Raw genomic sequence first — 23229 nt, forward strand, 5'->3', positions numbered from 1 at the left:
CAACCTGTCAATAATAAGAAAAAAATGACAGATCTGCATTCTGTCAGTGTTTGTTTTTGTTGGGGGGGATTGTTGGTTTGTTTTTTCATATTACTTTTCTAAGGAAAATTGTTAAGAATTCATTTTTTTTAAGTAATTCATTTTTTTTTAATTTTTTTAAAGAGAGAGTTGGGGGGAGAGAAAGAGAGAGAGAATTTTTTAATATTTATTTTTTAGTTCTTGGCGGACACAACATCTTTGTTTGTATGTGGTGCTGAGGATCGAATCCGGGCCACACGCACGCCAGGCGAGCATGCTACCACTTGAGCCACATCCCCAGCCCAAGAATTCATGATAGAAATAATAGTACAACAGTTATCGTTATTTTGCCCCTTTTGCTTCATTTCCTTTTGCTTTGTTTCCTTTTTTTTTTTTCCCTTATTTTTAAACTGCTATAGTATTTTTAAGCAAATCCAATTCCTTGGCAGTATGTCATTTATAATCATTAACAAAATTTACAATAAGTCTTTGATAATATCTCATAACCAAGTTTACAGCTCTCTCAGTTGTCTCAGAATAGCTTTACCACATGTTCCACAACTGATTTAGTCAGATCAGGATTCAAAACAAGGTATGCTCATTGCATGGGTAATCATTTCTCTTGAATTTCTTTTATAATAAGGGTATCCTCTCTCCTCAACACAATGCTTATCATGCCATTGACTTATGAAGAACAATGACCATTGACTTGTAAAATACCTTCTAATGTTGACTGCTTTTTCAGGTGTCATTTAACTTGTTCTTCTGTCCTCTGTATTTTCTGTAAATTAGAATTTAGATTAAAGACTTGATTAGATTCATATTCAATATGTTTTGGTGAGAATATTTCATAAGAGGTACTGTGCTTCTCATGTTAATATTGTGAAACCCATAAAAATATTGTACACACAGCCAAAGCCACAAAGTGTCTGCTTGGTCCACTATTAAATGCTTTCAAGCAAGCAAACAACATGGCCAGAGTCATTGGTTTGATGGCTGTGTGGCAAATAGCTTTAAGGAAAATAAGACTAGGGTTAAGGAGAACATTTAGAAGCCACTGCAGTAGTTCCAACCCATTACATTACATAGCTCCAGATTAGGATGGCAGTATTGTGTAAGAGAGGATGGGTTTAAGAAATTTAAGAAGTAAATCGGTAAGACTTGGTAGCTGATAGATATGGGAGGTAAGAGCAGAAGGAATCAAGATTCTCAAGCCAGATACAGTGACACATGCCTGTAATCCCAGTGACTTGGGAGGCTGAAGCAGGAGAAGTTCAAGGGCATCCTCAGCAATTTAGCAATATCCTGTCTCAAAATAAACAGAAGTGCTGGGGCTGTAGCTCAGTGACAAGAGCACCCCTTGGTTTAGCCCCAGTATGGCAAAAGAAAGAAAAGTTACTAAATCGCAAACCCTGCAGGAAGCAATCTGATTTCCAGAATTTCTACATTATAATATTCAAAATACCCAATTTCAACAGTAATTTAACAGGCATACAAAGAAACAGAAAAGTTTCACTCATTCACAGGAAAGAGCACTGGACAGAAATCGCCCCTAAGGATACACAGACATCGGATTTATTAGACCAAAAAAAAATTTTTTTGAAGTTGTAGATGGACAACAGTACCTTTGTTTTATTTATTTAGTTTTATGTGATGCTGAGGATTGAACCCAGTGCCTCACACATGCTAGGCAAGTGCTCTAGCTGCAAGCCCAGCCCTGACTAGACAAATATCTAAAATCTACTGTCTTAAACATGCTCAGAGGGCTGGAGTTGTAGGTCAGTGGTGGAACACTTGTCTAGCACATATTAGGCACTGGGTTCAATGCTCAGCACCATAAATAGATAGATAGATAGATAAATAGACATGTGCTCAGAAAGCGAAAGGATACCACAAACAGAAAACTAAAAGAAGCTTAGCCCAGTAATATAGGTGTGCCCATAGTACCACGCACTCGGGACGCTTAGGCAGAAGGATTACTTAAGCCCCAAGAGTTTGTGGCCAGCGTGAACAACATAGCAAAAAAAAAAAAAAAGGATGTTGGTAGCACAGTGTATGAACAGGTAGTGAACACATAGAGAATATTAGGATTAATAGTGAAACCCATAAAAATATTGTACCTAAGTTGTAGTGGACACAATACCTTTATTTTATTTATTTATTTTTGTGTGCTGCTGAGGATCTTACCCACCACCTCACACGTGGTAGGCAGCGCTATACCACTGAGCCATAACCCCAGCCTGGAACATATCGTTTTATAGTTGGAAACAGTGCATTGTGGAAGCACCTAGCACAGCAGGCAGCTCTTGACATACAGCAATTTGTCATTTTAACTTGTCTACCCTCCACATCAGTCAGATGATTCTGGAAACAGCTAGCCTCCCTGGAAGCTCCCCGTCAGCCAGGATTGAGTCGTATGTGTGTTGTGCCCTTGCTGCAAGGGAGTCTGGAAGTGTAGGACTGTGATGTGGGAGGATGACTCTGCCAACTCAGAAGTTAGACTGGCAGACATTCCCTCTGCCACCGCTAAGACAAGTTTTCAGAATTTTAGGGAGTGCAACTATGGTTTGGTCTCACTAACTCCTAATTGTCATGTAATTTAGGAAGACCTTGAGTTTTTTGTCTCCATTTTAAGTCTTTGGGATTCTTGAAACAAACAGAAGTTATTTTTCTAAATGCTGTGTGTCAGGGGCTTTATATCTTACCTGTAATCCTCAAAACACCGTGAGAAAGTTGTGTTTTCCCAGTTCAAAAGTGAGGAAACTGCTGGGTGTAGTGGCATGAATCTATCATCCCAGTAACTTGGAATACTGAGGCATGAGGATCACAAGTTCAAAGCCAGTCTCAGCAACTTAAGCAGGCCTTAAGCAACTGTCCTAAAATAAAAAGGACTTGGGGGCTGGGGTTGTGGCTCAGTGGTAGAGCACTTGCCTAGCATGTGTGAGGCGCCCTGGGTTCAATCATCAGCACTACATAAAAAAAATAAAGGCATTGTGTCCATCTACAACTAAAAATATATATATTTAAAAAAAAAAAAAAAAGAACTGGGGATGTGACTCGGTGGTTAAGTGCCCCTGGGTTCAATCCCCAGTACCAAACCAAGTCTCCAGACAGTTGGGAAATATACCCAATATACCCAAGGTTAGACAGTTGATTATCTTTGAACTCAGTTCTCAGACATCAGAATATTAGGCTCTTTTCACTCTTTGAATGTCACCATACGCCACAAGCAATCAGTACACATAAAAAGAGATAAATACTTAATGGCCATAATAATTTTCTTTTCATCTTCCTGGCCAGCTCCAATCATGTTTTCTTTTTTCAGTGAAGAAAAAATGACTGCCGCCCGCATTAGAAAATGCCACAAATGTGGAACTGGCCTCATCAAATCAGAAGGCTGCAACCGCATGTCTTGCCGCTGTGGTGCCCAAATGTGCTACCTCTGTCGAGTGTCTATCAATGGATATGACCATTTCTGCCAGCATCCTCGTTCGCCAGGAGCCCCTTGCCAAGAGTGTTCAAGATGTTCCCTCTGGACCGACCCCACTGTGAGTAGATGCACAACTGCCTATTTCCACATGGAGGGGAAGAGCCATACATTCCTGTAATGAAAACATGACAAATTCTTACTCATGAGAAGATACAGGAAATTACATGGAACAGTAACTACAGGGGGGAAAATGAGAAAGTAATCAAAAGCTGCTCATCAGAAAGTAAGCCAAGAGTGGTCACCCAGGCCTGTAGTCACAACTACTCAGGAGATGAGGCAGAAGGACCACTTAAACTCACAAGTTCAAGATCAACCTGGGCAACCCAGCAATACCCCATCTCAAAAAAAAAGAAAGAAAGAAAAAGAAAAGAGAATAAGCATTTTCATACAGTTTTGGTGAGCAAATTCTTTGGCTCCTTTAGGGAATAAGTTTTTTTCCTGTGCTATCTGAAGTATTCCAGAGCATGGAAAAAGGGAGCTTGGAACAGTGTTGCATACCTGTAATTCTAGTGACATGGGAGGCTGGAGGCAGAAAGATCAAAATTTTGAGACCAGCCCTAGCAACTTAATGAGATCCAGTTCCCAAAAATAAAAGGCTTTTAGTACCTTAATATTTTTCTCCTTCATAAGTCCAAAGTAGTAGGCCAATTTGAAGGGGTTTCTTTTGCTACCATTCATTCCAGTGACTTAAATGTTGATTTATTGTCTTGAAAATAAAGTATGTTGGAAAAGTTAAAAAATAAATAAAAGGCTGGGGTGTATAGCTCAGTGGTAAAGCACCCCTGGATTCAATCCCCTGCACTGGAAAAAAAAAAAGAGAGAGAGAATGATCCAAGTATGGTCCAGAAACACAGGATGGTTTAATATTAATAACCCCTAGATGGCAAAAAGATAATTTCAAAAATCACATCTATTTTGATTTAAGCTTTTTATAAAAGTATTATTGATATGATTCTTTAACCCCATATTTCAGAATAGTTGTAAGCACATATTTAGCAGTGAAATATATAGAAGTATTCCTAATAAAGTCAAGTATAAGATTATCATTGATTTGTCTACAACTGCTAATCAGAACACTTGACTAACAATAAAATAGATGGTATAGATGCTAGAAAAGGTCATGGCTAATCCTGATTAACACCCATAGTGTGTTAGACGCTATTTGAATTACTCATATGTAAAGAAAGGCAAATTCATCATTTTAAAATTTGAAAAGACAAAATAATCAATTAGAAAGCAGTAGAAAGATGACTAAATATAAAATATACCCAATACCATTTTCAGTAGAATTACAAATCATAAAATATCCTAGAATTGAATGTGGATAAGCAGTATGAGGAAAACTATAAAACTATATTGAGGGCTGGGGATGTGGCTCAAGCGGTAGCGCGCTCGCCTGGCATGCGTGTGTCCCGGTTCCTCAGCACCACATACAAACAAAGTGTCCACCAATAACTAAAAAAATAAATATTAAAAATGAAGAGACCTGAACATATGGAGAAATATGCTTTGTTCTTTTAATATTTACTTAATTAAACAATTGTTTTTAGAATCATATTAAACTAAAAACACGCACAATCAGGTAATGTGATAAGTGCAAAAACTTGTTCTACCAAAAGGTGATAACATATCAGGGGGGTCCCCACCAATATGGGAAACATATCAGCAAGTGCATTAAGGCCCATAGAAAGCAGGCCTGGTGACAGATGGATCCTCTCAGCTTTCCCTGGGGAAAGCAAAGGTGGCCTGGGTGTCATAGTCCTCAGAGCAGGCATTTGGTATTAAAGAGAGATAATTTCTCTCCAGAGTCACTTAAAAATCTTATGGAAATCATATCTCAAGTAGGATTTTTTTTTTCCCCCAAAAAAAATGACTGGTGGGCTGGGATTGTAGCTCAGTGGTTGAGCACTTGTCTAGCACTTATGAGGCACTGGGTTCAACCCTCAGCACCACATAAAAAAATAAATAAATAAAGACATTATGTGCATCTACAACTTAGAAAAATAAATATATATTTTAAAAATGACTGGTTTTGCAAATTAGACTGATTTTTACTATAAAGCTAAACTAACCAAAACCATGTAAACTAGGACAAGCATAGGCAAATGTATCAAAAGAACTGGAGAAATGATAGATTGAGTCATTTGTTCATTCTTTTTTTTTTTAATTTTTTAATATTTATTTTTTAGTTTTCGGTGGACACAACATCTTTGTTTGTATGTGGTGCTGAGGATCAAACCCGGGCCGCACGCATGCCAGGCGAGCGTGCTAGCGCTTGAGCCACATCCCCAGCCCCATTTGTTCATTCTTAACTGGGAGTTGTTCCAGAACTGGTCTGAACAGAAAGCCCCCATCCTCATGCAGTTTATATTCAAATACATTATAAAACTGGAATATTCCATGAAGTTAGTACTAAACTGAATTTAGTACTATTCATTCAGAAGAATCAGAATGAGCTAGTGAGGAATGACAGGAGCTAGAGGAAGCAGCCATTTCAAATGGAAGAATGCAGGCAGTTATTTCTGAGGTCAGCATTTGCAGTAAAACCTGTTAAGAGCAAGGCCACTGGGGAAATCAAACAAATTGAGTGTGTTTGGGGAACAGTAAGAAGGCAGATATGGCTTCCCAGTGCTGAGCTGTGGGAAGTAAAAAGGACCATCCCAAAGCCCTGTTGAGGGTCTGAATGCAGTGATGGTAACTGCAGGGCATTACAGAGTGTTATGTTTTCAAAGATCACACTGGCTACTGCTATATAGAGAGGGCATATTTGAAAGTTTTTGTGGGGCACTTGGCTAATCACTGGGAAAATACCCCAAGGAAACAAAGGAGATGACTTTTATAATCTTGGAGCAGGGAAGATCCTTCTTAGCATTATATCAGGGCCACTAAGAAAATGTAAATTCTCTTTGGTAAGACACAGTAAACAATGATAAAGATAAATGGGGGCTGGGGCTATGGCTCAGCAATAGAGCACTCGCCTAGCATATGTGAGGCCCTGGGTTCAATCCTCAGCAACACATAAAAATAAATAAGTAAAATAAAGGTATTGTGTCCACCTACAACTAAAAATATATATATATATTTAAAAATATATATAAATGGAAAACTAGGGGAAATACTGGTTATACTTATATTGATACAGATAAATATTCTTGATCTATAGAGAATAAAATGACTCAATAAGAAGTCATTGAAGGAGCTGGGGTTGTGGCTTAGCAGTAGAGCGCTCACCTAGCACATGCAAGGCCCTGGGTTCAATCCTCAGCACCACATAAAAATAAATAAATAAATGGCATTGTGTCCAACTACACCTAAAAAATAAAATTTTTTAAATAAAATAAGTTAATGAATATCTCTATATTAATAAGGATTAATTTAACTGGAAAGAACATGAAACCTAAAAATAGACATGGGGAGATGGTACCTCAGACACTGTGGTTAGGAGTATAACTGGCATATGGGACAGAAGAGTATATAGATCAGAAGGGGTTTTTGTTGTTGTCATTTGAGTCTCCCTATGTTGCCCAGGCTGGCCTAGAATTACAATCCTCCTGTGTCAGCCTCCAAAGTAACTGGACTACAGGCATGTGCCACTGCATCTAACCAGATCAGAAATTTTAATGTCAGCTGGATGTGGTGGCACATGTCCATAATGTCATTGCCTTGGGAGCCTAAAGCAGGAAGATCACAAGTTCAAAACCAGCCTCAGCAACTTAGCAAGATCCTGTCTCAAAATAAAATATAAAATGAGCTGGGAATGTGGCTCAGTGGTTGAGAGCCCCTGGGTTCAATTCCTGGTACCCAAAAAAAAGGTAAGAAAGAAAGGTTAATGTATATTCCTTGACCTAGCAAAGTGGTGTAAATTAAAAAACACATTTAAACATACCAAAAAATAGGTGATATGTTTTGTTTTATATGTTTATATTAGAATAATACAAAAAATAATGTTTCATGTATATTTTAAAACACGGGGGAGAAAAACATAGGAAGATTGACACATAGAAAATGAATAGCATGCACAGACCAAGCTGCCATGGGGCAGGTATAACAAGAACTGAGGGCTGTGGAACCCCTCATGGTATGAGCAGGACAGTGGGCCCATCCACTTGTACCAGGTGAGACTACTCAGTTCTCCTATGTTTTAAGGTGAAGTCCCCTGGTTTTTAAAATTGACCACTTATCCAACTATCTTGAAAATACTATTCAGGCCACCACTTTCTAAGCCAAAGAAAAGGTCTGTATCTCTAGTGTGTACCTCTCTAGCATTCCTACAAGAGAAGATGCCAGGGTCAGAGGCCGCAGAGTGATGGTCATAGCAGACCTCTCTGGTCTACCCCAAGGGCGGGGCAGCCTAGAGGCTGATCTCTGCCCATGTTCAACAAATCCGTCATTCTCAGAGCCACTACAGTGTAAAAAGCAGTGAGTCCTCCTAGAAACCATATGGGGAATGTCCTGTTTTAGGAATCATTGATCTTGAAGCTCATGAACCAGTGATACCCTCCATAAGCCTGCCTTTCTGTCATCAAGGAAGTACATGGAAGAAAGAGAGGCCTCTGCACAGGAAGAACAGTCTTCCGTTGGCTGATTTGGGGGGGAGGCATGGCCCATAGTGGGAAGTGCTCATCAGATAATGCACAGGGCCCTTTGTGACAGTCTTCCTGGGTCCTAGCCATTCTACCAACTCCCTTCACCATCTCTCCAGAACTTCATGAAGAAATAGGGTCCTTTTTCTTCAGCTGAAGCACCCAGACCCTAACCTTAATTTTATTTTCAGAAGTAAAAAGCAGAGTGCATGTTGCCACATGAGGGCAGGTGTTTAGCATCGTGGCCTGTTTCTCTCTGCACTGATTCCTCTTGTCCTGGTTCTTCATCTGCACCCCTCTCTCCCAGGCATGGACTTGATTGTAAATTTGTCCTTCGGCTGCATTCTGTGGCTGCTGCAGCATGCAACTACTCTCTGTTTTCTTGTCAAATAGTCATTTGCCTGAAGAAAGTTCTGTAGATGTTCAAATGAAGTTTGAGAGGAAGGTCAAGTAAATACAAATTCCTCCAATTTCCTCTGCTCACCATAGCCAGGGATTTTGTTCCATTTGTCCTGTTCCCATCAAAACAGAGATCAGCCTGGTTTCCTTGATTCTTACCAGGAGACCAATTAAATTCCACCCCAGCATCTGCTGGGGCTTCTGAGAACACAAAGCCATTCAGAAGAGCAGTAAAACAAAGCTTTCCCTGTCCTGTGTGCCTGTTCTCTGGCCTCATTAGTCGATGGGGCCAGAAAGGATCTCTCGTCATCAGCAAGGGAGTTGTCCCTTCATGATTTGGAGAAAAGTGAAATTCTCATACTAAATGATCAGACATTTCTTGAGCCTGGCTAACATCACACTAATGGCTCATATGATAAACAATAGCTTTATATGTTTGTTATTAAACATGAGCCAAAAACATAAGTCTTACAAAAACAAAAACAGGCTATTTTCTTTAGGAATGGGGAAAACCAGAAGCAAATACAGCCACAGCTTTCTGGATCAGGGATAGAATGCAACACCAAGCCTCAGCACATAGAGGAACAAATGGGAGCATTATCCTGGACATTACTGTTACTCTACCCCAATACCTTGACTCTTCTTGGCCATATCCGTGGCAACTAAAGGAACTGTATCCCTGTGTCATGTTAGGAGCCATGTTCAGAAGAACATTATTGTGAAGTATAGCAGAATTCATGATAGCATGTTCTCTAAATAAAAAACAAAGTCCGTGTTTGTCTTGAGTTTGGGGTACAACAAACCACAAAGAATTGTTTTCAACAACTTTTTTTGTTTTTTAACATGAAAGTTTGAAGTCTGTTGTAGTAAAACCCTGAGGCTTTTATTTATTTTTTTATTTTTTTTTATTTAAAGAGAGAGGAGAGAGAAAGAGAATGAATTATTAATATTTATTTTTTAGTTATTGGTGGACAAAACATCTTTGTATGTGGTGCTGAGGATCGAACCCGGGCCGCACGCATGCCAGGCGAGCACGTTTCCGCTTCAGCCACATCCCCAGCCCCCCCTGAGGCTTTTATAGCCAGCTCACAAGTTCGTGGCATTACCTCCAAGCCTAAGAGGTAGACTCATTTTTCCCAGACTAGCAGTAGATTGACCCTGTTACTCATATGTGTCATATGTTGCTCTAAGGCAGATGGGTCCTCTCAGTCTCACAAATGAGGAAACCTGCTAGAGATTGAAGCCAGTAACCAATAGCTCAGCATCTGTCCCCAGGCCTGCCTTTTTTTTTTTTTTTATAATATTTATTTTTTAGGTGTAGATGGACACAACACAGTACCTTTATTTTTATGTGGTGCTGAGGATCAAACCTGGGCCACCCATGTTAAGCAAGGGCTCTACCACTGAGCCACAATCCCAGCCCCGCCTGCCTGCTTCTTGCCTGCAAGTCAGGCATGGGGACAGCACTAGCATTTTTGAAACCCTGGCTTGAGCTACAAGGGAGGAGATATAATGCCACAGGATCAATGGAGGAAGAGGCATAGTTAAGAGCATTGATTAAAAAAAGGTAGAAATCCAACAAGGAAAAGGATTCTAAACTCTAGGTTGGAAACTAATTTTTGATTTCAACATTTTTTCTTAACATTTTTAGTTTATTTCCTTCCTTCTTTCCTTTCTCTTTTTTTCTTTTTCTTTAAGTTTATTTTTTCCAAAAGAAAAATGGGGAAATGAGCCCACATGTTACCTATCACCCAGCTTTCACAGCTGGCCTTGACTTTTTATTTCTAGTCACTGTTCTAAATAGCATTGTTTCCATTTAAAAAAAAAAAAATAGAAGGAGCGAGTATCATCTCTGAATTTGCGTGGGGTCCAGGAGCACCAGTTTCCCATTTTGCAGTTGGGGAAAATGATGTTCAGGTCATGAACCCAAGGAGCTCCTTCCACAAATGCAGGAGATGGCTGAGAAGTTTCCACAGGGTCCCTAGGCCTTACAGAGGACCCTCGCTGGACAAAACTCCACTGAGTAAGTTGCAGAGGGGCCTGTAGATCCTCCAACTTTGACCACATCCCAGATTGAGTTTTGATATTCTTGAAGGACTTTATGAAAGCAGAACAGTGTTTTGAGCATGTGTATTTGTGCAGTTTGTCTTCAGCAAATCCCAGCAGGCCCCAGCCTGAGCAGTTGACCCTGAAGAGAATCAAAACATGGCCACATTCCACCCGGCCTCCAGGTCCTTTTGGAGGAGGTGCTCTGGACAGAAAGGTATTTGGGTGCTAGGCCTCTTTTGACATAAGGAGGCTGCTATAGTAGCCAGAGGCCAGCCTGGAGCCTGTGAAGTCCAGCATGTTGTCCAGCTCATGCTGTCCAGTCCAGCTGCACAGCATGTGCTTCTCAGAGCTGGTCTTTCCAGGCCTGAATCTCCTCCTCCCCCACCATTTCCTGTTGCAGGGAGACAGCTGGGGGTGGGGGTTAGGGTCTGCTGTTGCTGAGGGATCTGCAGCCGATCTGGGAATAATTTGAAACTAAATCTTGGCTCTTTGGAAGCCTTTCATGAAGTCATTGCAAGTTTATTAACAACAGCTGTGGCCACACCTGACCTGGATCTCAGTCCCAACCCACTCCCAGAATCAGAGGGGAAGAAGCAGTGTGCAATCCTGGGTCACCATTAGGGAAGATAAAGTTAGAGGAAGAGGTGTTGCATCCTTCCCTGTGGTCACAGGAGGCTGGTAAGCAAGCAGGCTGGTGGTCTGCCCTGGTGACCAGAAGTGTTAGAAAAGAAAGGCTCAAAAGGACTTTTGAAGGGCTGGTGTGGTAGCTCAGTGGTAGAGCACTTGCCTAGCAAGTGTGAGGCCCTGGGTTGGATTCTCAGCACCACATATAAATAAATATAAAGGTCCATTGAAAACATACATACATATATATATATATATATATTTTTTTTTTTTTTTTTTTTTAAGGACTTTTGAAAGACTTTGGCAAGAACAGCTGTGTGCCAGTGCTCAATGTCAATCTTGGGAACCATTAGTTGTAGCTGGTGGTTATTGTTAATGTCTGACCTATAAAAATATTCTCTTTCCCCTTCAGCCACTTGCAGTTTCTCTTCCTGCATTTTCTCCTGTTCAGACCTTGCTGTGTGAACAGAGCTATGGGACTTTTCTGTTGAGAGACAAGGGAAAGGTGTTTGTTTGGTTGGTTTGGTTTTCTATTTTTAATTAAAACCTCTCTGAAGATTTCTTCCTCACTTCCTGCAAATTTCTGGAGCAGCTGGGCCTCTGCCTTCTTCCCTCCCCACTTACCCCACTTGCACATGAAGCAGGCCTGCCAGGGCCTTCTGTGTCAGGCCCAGCACTTTTCTGTATCCTGCTGAGCTCAGAGGAATTCAAGGGAAGGAAATAAACCCTCTTCCCTGTTAAGATGCAGCCCTCATTTCTTTATGTAAAGTACTCTTCCAGATCTGCTAAATAGACAAGATTTCACTCCGCTTTCTGCTTTGGTCACCATGGAGTAATTCAGACACTTCTCTCCCAGTCCTCATTGGGATTCCTTGGGATCCAAGAGTTCTAAGATGGCCATGGATGTGTATTAATAGGAGCACTACGTAGTGGTTTCACTGCCACCCAAGCCTAATGTGTTGTCACACCCAGTCTTTTGACAAAAGACCCTGTCTTTATTGGGACATCTTAATCACTTACCACCATCTGCTCCCTCTCATATCAGCCTCAGAAAAGAACCATTTGGTGGATCTATTTGAAATTTTTTACCAAAAGCCAGACACAATGGTGTAGATCTTTAATCCTAACGATTTGATTGGCTGAGGCAAGAAGATCTCAAAATTGAGGTCAGCTTCAAAAACTTAGCAAAATCCTATCTCAAAAATAAGAGAAAAGGGGGATAGGGTTGTGGCTCAGCAGTAGAGCACTCACCTAGCATATGTGAAGCGTTGGGTTCGATTTTCAGCACCACATAAAAATAAAGTAAAGGCATTGTTCCTACTACAACTAAAAATATACATTTTTTTTTAAATAATAAAGAACTGGGGATGTAACTCAGCACCCCTGAGCTCAATCCCCAATACCACAAAAGAAAAGCAGGGGAAAAGTTTTTATCTAGGGCATGTAAGCTCAGACCTCTCCTGCCCAGTTCCCACTGATTTTAACAGGTCTATGCACCTCTGAACCTTAGCGTCCTCTTGTGAAATCCCTTCTAGACTCTTGTGTATGAACTTTTTTTTTTTTTTAATATTTATTTTTTAGTTATCGGCAGACACAACATCTTTGTTTGTTTGTGGTGCTGAGGATCGAACCCGGGCCACACGCATGCCAGACGAGCGCGCTACCACTTGAGCCACATCCCCAGCCCTCTTGTGTATGAACTTTTGCTTTCATGCAGCTTAGCAGGTGCAGAGCATGGTCTTCCAGAATGAAATTTAAGTGGATTTGGTTTTGGTTTCAGGGGTTGTTGTTGGTTTGGTTTGGATTTGAATGTTTTGTTCTTTTTTTGTTTTGTTTTGTTGGTACCTGAGATTGAACCCAGGGGTGGGTGCTCTAACACTGAGCCACATCCCTAGCCCTTTAAGACAGGTCCATACTGTTTTTTAGACTGGCTTTGAACTTGCAAATATTTTCTGTATTGAAGATACAGACTTGTTTTTCTTACTATTACCTAAATAATTCAGAATAGCAACTATTTTCGTGGCTTTTACATTTTAAAAAAAAAAAAAACATTTTTTTTTTTTAGTTGTTGATGGACCTTTATTTTATTCACTTATATATATGCAATGCTGAGAATCGAACCCAGTGCCTCACACATGTGAGGCAAGTGCTCTACCACTGAGCCACAACCCCAGCCTCAGCTTTTACATTTTATTAAGTATTATACATAATCTAGTTATTATTTAAAGTATACTAGAAGATATAGTATCATATGTAACTAAAAAAAATCAGTAAATCCTAAAATAAATAAGTATCCTGGAAGGGACTGGGATGTAGCTCTTATTTATTTGTCTATTTATTGTAGTTGGACACAATACCTTTATTTTATTAATTTTTATGTGGTGCTGAGGATCAAACCAGAGCTTCACACTGCTAGATGAACACTCCACCACTGAGCCACAAACCCAGCCCTGTAATGACCTTTTTAGTGAATAAATTCCACCTTTTTTTTTTTTTTTTTTTTTTTTTTTTTTTTTTTTTTTTTGACAGAGAAAATTTTCCTGGGACCCTCTGGCATTCAGGGGGTCACCTCATGAGAAATGCCTCAGTCAAGGAAGCCTTCAAGTGTTATTTGCCGACCTGGGGATAGGCTGAAATCAATGGTCATGAACATTACAGGTCAGAGGTGACAGTGGTGGACTCTTGTCTGCAACTCAGGTTTCTGGCTCAACTCAAATGAGGCTTGTGGGGCTCTCCTATTCCCTGCTCCACTATGGGCAAGAGGGCTCTGCTGGCTATTATCCAAAGGCCACATGCCAAAGAAATCTGTCAGAACCATTGACTCGGGACATCTTAAGGAGTGGCATATTCGCCATGGGTGGCGAGCCAAAGAACATCAGAATTATTTGTGAGGATATCGAGGAGCAAGGCCCCTTTTCCTTCTTTTCCTGCTACTGAGCTTCTGAAGCTGTGTCTTGCTCTGTTTGTTTCTGCCACTTCTGGTATTTAGTGGAGGCCACAGAATTATGCCCACCCTGAGGAGAAAGAACCCTATGGTATTTTGGCAAAAAGGTAATGCCTGAGGTCTCCTTCCCCAGAGGCTATGATTCAGAAACCATCGATTCCTGTGGTCAAGAGCTCAGGCATTGGGTCTGGACTGCCTAGAGTTCTGATCTGTAAGGTGGGATGAGTTCATAATGCTTTGCTAACAGAGAGGTTGTGAGACATTTGGAGCAGGGCTGCACAAGCACTCTCGGTGTTACCGCCACTGTACTTGGCACTCTGTGAGAGGTGAAGGGCCTCTTAAAACAAGCCTGTTTTAGAATGTTCAGCCTCCACGTTAGGTAGTGAGAGTGGGGCTAGTCCCTGAACCCAGACCTGGAGCTCCAAAATCATATAGGTGTTCCTGTCCATCACGCTCACCATGGCCTCGCTGTACAGAAGCCAGTGTCACTTTCAGTGGCACAGAGCATGAGCCCCCACTGCTCACCTTTTGGCTGAGCAACTTCAGCCCTAGTTTCCTGTATATAACTCAGTCCAGGGGGAAGGGGTTAGGCCTTTCAGTCGTCATCTTTCCTCCTATTGTTCCACATTTCCAGCTTCCCAGGGGTGTCCTAGATTTGCACCAGGCCAAACGCTTTCCCACTTTGCCCCCCCCATGCCCATCATGACTGGACTGTCTCCCGAGGGAACTATCCTCCAGAAGAGACTCAGTTGCCATCTGTCAGCTAGCCCATACCCAAGGAGGGCTATGATGAGTGGCCAAAATCTATCTGATCCCAGTCTTTTCCCTTTTTTTTTTTTTTAACCAATATAAGATAAAATTTGCCATTTGTAAGTGTACAGTGTAGTCTGTCTTTGCTCTTGACTTGAGGAACTTTAAGTGCTGAAGGGGAACTGCTTATGAAAGAATCTTACACACCAAGTAAAAGCAGAGTGTCTTCCCTTAAGTCAAGCAATCTGGCTGAAGTGTCTGTATTTTTTTCTTTTTTAAAAATTTTTTTTTTTTTTCAATTCAAATTGCTAAACACAGCATCCTGTGACTCAAACCATTTGGAGAAAGTTGAAATCTGAGACACCTAATCCACTGGCAGTTGACTCACAAATTATGGTAAAGTCATGTTGAACACCAGAACTTTTTAGTGAAATACTGACTGTTTTTAGATGCTACAGACACTGCTAGATTCCCAAGACAAGGATTGAGGCAAGTGGTCTCCAGGCCCCTTGCCAAATCAAAAGCTTGCTCAGAACTCTGGAAGGAATGGAGAAAGGCAGTGGGGGGCAGGGTGCTTCATTCCTGTGGGCTCTGAGGCCACACCTCGGAAGAACTCTAGAGGCAAGCCGGGACTCTGCCCGCAATGAACCTCTGCACTGTCCTACTGAAGCTGTCAGAACTGGGAGAAACTTAGCTTGTACCCGCCTGTGCCAGTGCCTCAGCCTTCCCAGAGGCGCTCTCAGCTAGGATTTATCCAGGAGGCTGGGAACCTGCCACAGAAAGCCTCATGATAGAAATGCATACGGCACCCTCATGCTCACCCTCAGTGGCCTGCCAAAGGGGAATTCTCTCCAGTACCTCATGCTCTATTCCTCCTGACTCGTGTGTCGTAAGAGTCTTCACTGCTGTGAATTTACCCAGCACTGACCAGACCCATGCAGGATGCCAGCTAAAACTGGTCACAGCACAGACCTTGGCTCCACAAGGGTAGGGAGCACAGCTGCCTCTCTTATGTCCTCAAAGTGTCTAGGACAGTGCCTGGTGCACAGAGGGCTCCAAACACAGGTCTAGTGAAGGAATGAATGTCCCCCTGACTTTCAACTCACATAAGCAATGGGAACAAAGGAATCTCAAGATAACTGCAGATTATCTCTAGGAAAACTATTTGAATGACACTGTGGATGGAAGAGATAATCTTTGTCCCAGTTCACCACCTAACTTTCACCCTAACTTTGAGCAACTATTTTTCTCTGGGACCTCATTTCTGTGCCCTCAGCAAATTGAAATGGATGATTTCTAAGGTGCCTCCTTTTTTATTTTGAATTTTAGTTGTATATGGACACAATATCTTTATTTTGTTTATTTATTTTTATGTGGTGTGGAGGATCGAACCCAGCGCTACTCACTTGAGAGGCAAGTGCTCCAAGCTCCACCGCTGAGCCACAGCCCCACCCCCTAAGGTACCTTCTTGTGCCATCAAAGGCCTTAGGTGTCCCAGGACTGATGGGCTCAACTACATTTAGGTGCAGGATAGAAGTAATTTTGAAGTGTGGTAATGTGGTACTAATATGAATATGTGGCCAGAGTCAGGACACCTGTCTTACTTGAACAATAACGAAGCTACTGAGATTTTGAAACTCTGTGGAAATATGAGGTAGAATTGCAGAATTACAAAAGGCTCGGTATTTCCAACATTCTGGTATTAAAAGCAATTGTAGGGCTGGGGTTGTGGCTCAGTGGTAGAGCGCTTGCCTAGTACATGTAAAGCACTAGGTTCAATTCTCAGCACCACATAAAAAAATAAAGATATTGGGTTCATCTACAAGTAAAAAGTAATATATATTTTTTTTTCTTTTTTTTTTAAGTAATTATAGGGGTTGGGATTATGGCTCAGCAGTAGAGCACTTGCCTAGCACGTGCGAAGGCCTGGGCTCACTCCTCAGCACCACATAAAAATAAATAAATAAAGGTATTGAGTTCAATAAACAGACATGCTTTTTTAAAAGGCAATTATAGTCCCCCCCCATAAATAGATAGATAGATAGATAGATAGATAGATAGATAGATAGATAGATAGATAGATAGATAGATAGATGCCACTGAGAGACAAACATTGGGGGCATCTTCCAGTCTGGTTTCCATTTGTTTTTCTTGAAACATATCAAGTTTCTAAAATCTGTATTTTTTTAGTTCTTCCGCCCCTTAGTGATGAGGCTTCTCTTTGCTGAGACCTATACATGCACCACCCACTCAGTCCTCACGACAGCCCACTTCAGAGAGGAAACCCTAACACTTAAGATATTTGGAATTTAGCTGGGCCAGGAAAGAAGGGCCCCATCTTCCTGGGATTTTTTAAACCCAAGGAATGTTCTTTTGGACCCACTATGAACTAGAAAGCCTCTCTCTAACTCAGGGCAGCAGGTTGGCCCAGCACCATCTCACAAAGCAGGCCTTATAGGGCAGGGAGGTATGTCCTAGATAGAGCAGCAGCCCAATTCTTCCTCCATGACACCTGCTGGCAAGTAGAGATGTGGGAGCTGCATGTGGCACAAACCCAGCCACTAAGTGTTGAGTTTTGGAAGGAAAAACAGCGAAGTCTGTGGCAGAATTACCCTCTCACTACTGTGCCTCCACCCCCTTTCTCTGCCACCCAGCCCATACCAGAGTTCTGCTGCAGGAAGCTGGAAGTAAAAGGCCCCTTGGACCAGCAGGGCTGCCCCCCAGCTCAGCTCAGGGAAAGGGCAGGACTATCTGTGCTCTGCACAAAGGCCTGCTGTACGTGGTTCATACTAGGGACCTGAAATTTCTTGGGCCCAATCTCAGGCAGCTGCCTGCTGGGACAAACCCCCACCCAGCCTTTCCCACAGGCTTCCCTATGGGGACACCCCTGGTTGATGAACAACAGAGATGCTTGGGAATGGGAAGAAGTTGTGTGCAGCTCAAAACGCCACTGGTCATTGCCAGAGTCTGGCCTCATCCCAGTACTGTCCAGCAGCAAGCCAGCCTTCCTCTCCCCATGGGCCTCACACTTCCAGGACCTGCAAATTCACTCTGCCTTTTGCTTTTACTCCAGGAAGATGATGAGAAGCTAATCGAGGAAATCCAGAAGGAAGCTGAGGAGGAGCAGAAAAGAAAGAATGGAGGCAAGTGCTTTCCCCAGCCACAGCCCCACGCCAGGCACACTCAGGATGGTGGAGCAGAGCACCTAGGGCCACCAGGGGGAGGGAAACTCCGACTCTGAGGGGCCACCATCCAGGTCATCGAAGCCTTGGATACAGTTTTGGGATCTCTTAATGGTGAGGAAATCATAAGGTCAGATTTGAACTCCTCATACAAACAGAAGCCAGGCCTCACTAAGGAGGTGGTAGCTCTTCGAGGCTCTAGCTCTCAAGGAGAGTCTCGCTCTAACATGGGGACTGCCCCAACCTGTACTGAGCTGGATGAATGTGCCATTCTCTAGGAGACACCACAGAGTGTGACACTCTTGGGAAATACAGTTTGTCCTTGGCTCCTGGTACTGACAATTGGGCTATAGGTATTTCATGTTTGGCACTTGAGCCAGCTGCCTTGTAGAGCGGCCCCTCCTGGGCTCAGACGAAAGAGTGTGCTGAGGATCAGAGGTCAACCCTCAAAGCACTGCCAGCTATATCTAGCTGCCCCTTGGCTGCTCAGCTCTGGTGAGCCCCAGAGTTAGCAGGTACAGCCCTGATCCCAAACTAGAGTCCAGCAGAGTTGGTCCAACCTGCTCTCCTCAATTGAACCCTACTTCCTTTCAGAGAACACCTTCAAACGCATTGGGCCTCCGCTGGAGAAGCCCCCTGAGAAGGTACAGAGGATGGAAGCCCTCCCGCGGCCTGTCCCACAGAACCTGCACCCACCACAGATGCCACCCTATGCCTTTGTGCACCCGCCCTTCCCCCTGCCACCTGTCCGGCCTGTGTTTAACAACTTCCCTCTCAACATGGGCCCTGTCCCAGCACCTTATGTACCCCCTTTGCCTAATGTGCGGGTCAACTATGACTTCGGTCCTGTGCATGTGCCCCTGGAGCACAATCTGCCCATGCACTTTGGCCCCCAGCCACGGCATCGCTTCTGACAGCTGGAGCCCTGGCCAGCCCCACTGAACCTGTGCCAGTGGGGGGTATAGGGCAGAGAACCCCCTGCCCCAGGCCAGGCTCCACCTTCACCCTCTAAGTAGGGGTGGTGAGTCAGCTTTTGAGGGTGGGTTGGTTTACCTTGTACTCCTCCCTTGGGAAGAGTCACTGCTTCTCAAAGTCTGGTGCCCTCTGGGTGCCTGTAAGGGAACTGGCCTGGCTCTTGCTGGTCAGTCTCCTCGCTAGTTCTGCCATTTTGGCAACCAGCACAGGGGCTCTGGCTCTGCTCTGTCACTCAAGCCCCTGCAGGAGGAGACAGGTGGAGCTCATTTGTCCTGTTCCTAAGAGAATCCCACACAATTAAGAACTTTGCAGACCCGCTTGGCCACAGTGTAGTCAGGTCCATAATAAAAATGAAGCAGCAAATAGTGGCATTGGAAGAGAACTGAGACATCTGCATGGCCACCCTCACTAAGGCCCTTCAAGAGTGGCTGTTGTGCCCATGCCATGACACATCCACAGTTCAGGGATATGGGTCCCCTGCTATCCTATGCACTTGTGCTTCACCTGGGAGCCAAGTCCTGGGGCACAAGGCAGCTGTGATCATCTCCCTTGAGACTCCCAAGAGTCCTGTGTCTGGGGCCGCCTGCCCCTCACAGAGGTTCATAGTTGGTCCCAGTGAAAAGATAGTGGGGGCTGTGGGTCACAGCCCCTTGGACATTGCTGCGGTGCCATGAGGGGCAAAATGCCGTCCCTCCCAGTCCAGAACCCAGTGTTCCCACAGTGCCCCTTCAGGCCCTTTCCTCCTCCCTCCCTCCCTCCCTTCCAAGGCCCTCTCAGGTCAGGCAACCACAGAGAACTGTCCCGCACTGTGGGTTTGGTTTTGTTTATCTGAGCATTTCCTCCTGTTCACATATTTTGAACTGAAGAATTTTCCATGGCCTGCTATCTTTTTCTCATTCTCTGGAAAGTCAGGCTGAAATTGGCCACTCTGCGCCAGGTGGCTGCCAAGGTTGAACAGTCCTGACACTAACCAAACAAAATCCTTTTGCATTAGCCACCACAGAGGCCACCCAGACAGCCCAGTTCTGGGAGACATCACAAACACCCAGCAGGTGATGAACAGCTTTCCCTCTAAGGTGTTTTTGGGGGCTTCCCTGGGGTGTAGATGACCCTGCGGAGCCGTGTATTGTCACAGTCGACCTCTCTCCCTCCTGTGTTCTCTCAGTAGTCAGTGATGGAGGCTGGTAGAGGGTGTGGTGCTGGTACCAGGCACAGGGACAGCTGCCCTTCTCTGGGGTTGAGTCAGCTCTGGGCCTCTGTGTGGGGTCCTGCCAAGGCTCCTGCCCACTTGCCAAGCAGAGGCCCAAAGCTTCTGACTACAAAGTTGGGATTGAGCCCTCCTGACAGCAGACATCTCTTTCTCATCCTGTATTGGCCATCCTTGTCCTTGTCATGTGGCTGTGGGGTTCCAGGAGGTACAAAGCACACAGAGTTCGGGGGTGGAAAGCCCTGAGAGCAAGCAGTGCCACCACTCCTTGCTGCCATCAGCTTCTCAGGTGTCTTTGAAGGATTCAGGTCTACTTGATACATTCTTTCTGCCTTTGCTCAGGATGAAAGTTTTGAAGACAGGTAGTCACCTGGACATGGGGTGGGGCACATGGGGAGGTGGCTCGGGAGCCTCCCAGTGAGCTGCCTGAACTTACTTCTATCCTGAATGACAGTGCCTTGGAAAGGTGGGCTGCTCACCACAGTGACAGGATCCTCTAAGTACTTTAGACACAAACTCATGTTCTCTGCACCTCCCCTGGAGTAGAGAAGGCAGCACACAGCCCACAGATGGGAGGAAGCCCTGGCACTGCCCCTCTGGGGCCTCTCGAGCTGTCCCTGTAGGCTGTGAGCCTGTTTCCAGCTGTGTGCCCCCACCACATAGCTCCATCAAGGGGCTAAGGCTGAGACAGGATGAGGAAACTGGCCATTTCTGTGGCAGCCGCAAGGACAGTCAGTGCAGTGCAGGTGGTGCCCAAACTAGAGAGAGAGCGGGGGATCAGAATGACGTTCTGCCTATGGCCAAAGCCAGTAATGTCCCCTTGGAGATGAGTTCAAGCTTCTGTGGCCACACTTTGCTTCACGAGAGGGAACTGCTGCATCCCCGTCAAGGGCATCTGGTTCCACATCATGCTCCCCGAGCCGGGCTGCAGACTAGCACCAGAACCAAACATCTAAGAGTGACCACCTCAGCTCTCCAGGCACCTCAGTGTCCAGGCAGACGGGGAAGGTGAGGAGTTGCACCCATGCCGGGGCCAGAGCCCAAGAATCAGCCCCTGTCGCATCAAACAGGCGTTTTCAGTGCAGCTGACACCTTACCCTCTGGGACACGGGGTTACTTCCTAGGGGCAAGAGACTGCCTGGCCACTGTCCCAATCTATTTGCCTTAAAACTGGAGAGAGGAATCTAGTATTTGCACTTAGCAAAAGATTTAAAACTGAAGGAAAAAATGTGCATGATCTGTTCTTTGTACAAAAATAGCAAAAAAGAAAAAAAAATTAAGTAGTTAAATGTTTTTATTTACCTTCTGGTAGTAAAAATAGATAAGATAATTCTGTTTAAACTACTGTGTGTAAAAAACCTGTATCATATGTAACTTGAATTTTTTGTAAATAAATGTTTGTGCACTCTACTCTCTGGTTGCATTTATCCATATGCACAGTCACACGGACACCTCTGGAATGGTTTCATCCCCTCTGCTCAACTGCAGAGGGGAACAAGGCAGGGCGTTCCAGCAGGCATGGAGGTGGGGGGCAGGGGGTCCCTGCTCAGAGATGGTCTCATCTTCTGGGAAGAAAGATCAAGGTGCCAGTCTTGCTTGGGTGGCTGCCAAGGCCCAGATGAGGCACAGAGGATGGGTGGGTTGGCACAGAATCCCCTCCAAGAAAGTAGTCAGATCCTCTCTCAGGGCCCTTCCCCAGGTGAAGGACTTGAGGCCAACTCAGTCCTGGAGAACAGCCTGTGTGAGACCTCGGCTGGCCTGAATCCCAAATGCAAAGAAGAGAGAAGCCCAAGGGACAAGGGCTGCAAGAGCAGAGGTGCTGGGGTTGGCCTGCGAGTTCCTGCCCAGCTGGAGGGCTGTGGGGCTCGGGCTCACTGCTCCTCACTGGTGGCACAGCTTCTTCCCCACAATCCCCTGGGGTCCACCTGCCCCCCAGCACCTCCTTGCCACAGCCAAGCCAGGCAGGCATTGACCATAAGACCTGGGAGTTGGCCTTGGGCACAGGAGAGCTGGAGTCCCCAAATACAGGTGGATAGCACATAGCACTCAAAGACATGCCCTTTGCAATTTTTTTTCTTAATTTTTCCACATTTTAAAATACTTTTGAAGTAAAAGTTTCAGGACAAGTTAGGTTTTCAGTTTCTAAACAGGTCAGTGTGTACTTTGAATCAGCCCATACTGTCCAGTCCTCATTCACCGTCCAGGGTACCCATTAGCAGGACATTACAAGCTCTGCAGCTCGACCGCATGCGTGAGGCTGCTCTCCATTCCTCCCGGTCGGTCTCCATCTCTCCCTGCCTGCCACAGCGGCCTACCCACACGTGGGCTTTGGCCTTCAGCCTCATGGAAGTTTCCAGTGCCTGGCCCTGCTCTGCACTGGTTCACACACATCCATCTGCATGTCCTGCTCTTTTGATGTCTCCCTTGTAGTCCCCTAGAAAGAAAGTCCAGTGCCTCCAGTGTTTCTGCTACCACACAAAACCTCCGTGGATGTCCCTGTAGAAAAGTGCAGTGACTGAATGCAAGGAGGGGCCCGAGGCCTGTCTGCATGTGTCGGTGTCTTCGTGACCTTTGCAAAGCCTTGTCTATACCCCAGTCACTGGCAAGAGCCTAACCCTGGGCAGTGGATTCAGCTCTGCACAGGACAGTCTCAGGCCATCAAATCAGTCCTAGAATCTGACTTCCTGTGGCCATTGCTTGTATCTGTTTAGTTTACTTCTTAAATTTGTTTCTTAGGCTGGGGATGTGGCTCAAGTGGTAGCACGCTCACCTAGCATGCGTGCGGCCCGGGTTCGATCCTCAGCCCCACATACAAACAAAGATGTTGTGTCCGCCGAAAAACTAAAAAATAAATATTAAAAAATTCTCTCTCTCTCTCTCTCTCTCTCTCTCTCTCTCTCTCTCTCTCTCTCTCTCTCCTCTATCTTAAAAAAAATTTTTTTTTGTTTCTTTCCACCTTCTTTAAATATAGCATCTTTTTGGTCAGGGTCATTTGCATGGGGTTTTTC

General features: G+C 44.3%; 1 protein-coding gene across 5 annotated transcripts in view; it reads left to right on the forward strand.

Moving 5' to 3' along the window:
- Rnf216 (ring finger protein 216) overlaps positions 1–21631 on the forward strand; it is a 139583-nt gene extending 117952 nt beyond the window's left edge. For 4 of the 5 annotated variants that reach the window (XM_040278660.2, XM_078023642.1, XM_078023643.1 and 1 more), the window contains 3 exons: positions 3344–3566; positions 17931–18000; positions 18634–21631. In XM_040278660.2, coding sequence (XP_040134594.1) covers positions 3344–3566; positions 17931–18000; positions 18634–18953 — 613 coding nt within the window. In that variant the 3' untranslated portion in view covers positions 18954–21631. Of the gene's footprint in view, positions 1–3343; positions 3567–16241; positions 16318–17930; positions 18001–18633 lie in introns of those variants that run through there. The other variant, XM_078023645.1, reaches the window with a different exon arrangement.
- Positions 21632–23229: the final 1598 nt, after the last annotated feature.

This window comes from Ictidomys tridecemlineatus, chromosome 10, assembly GCF_052094955.1.
Source record: "Ictidomys tridecemlineatus isolate mIctTri1 chromosome 10, mIctTri1.hap1, whole genome shotgun sequence".
NCBI classification, from domain to species: Eukaryota; Metazoa; Chordata; class Mammalia; order Rodentia; family Sciuridae; genus Ictidomys; species Ictidomys tridecemlineatus.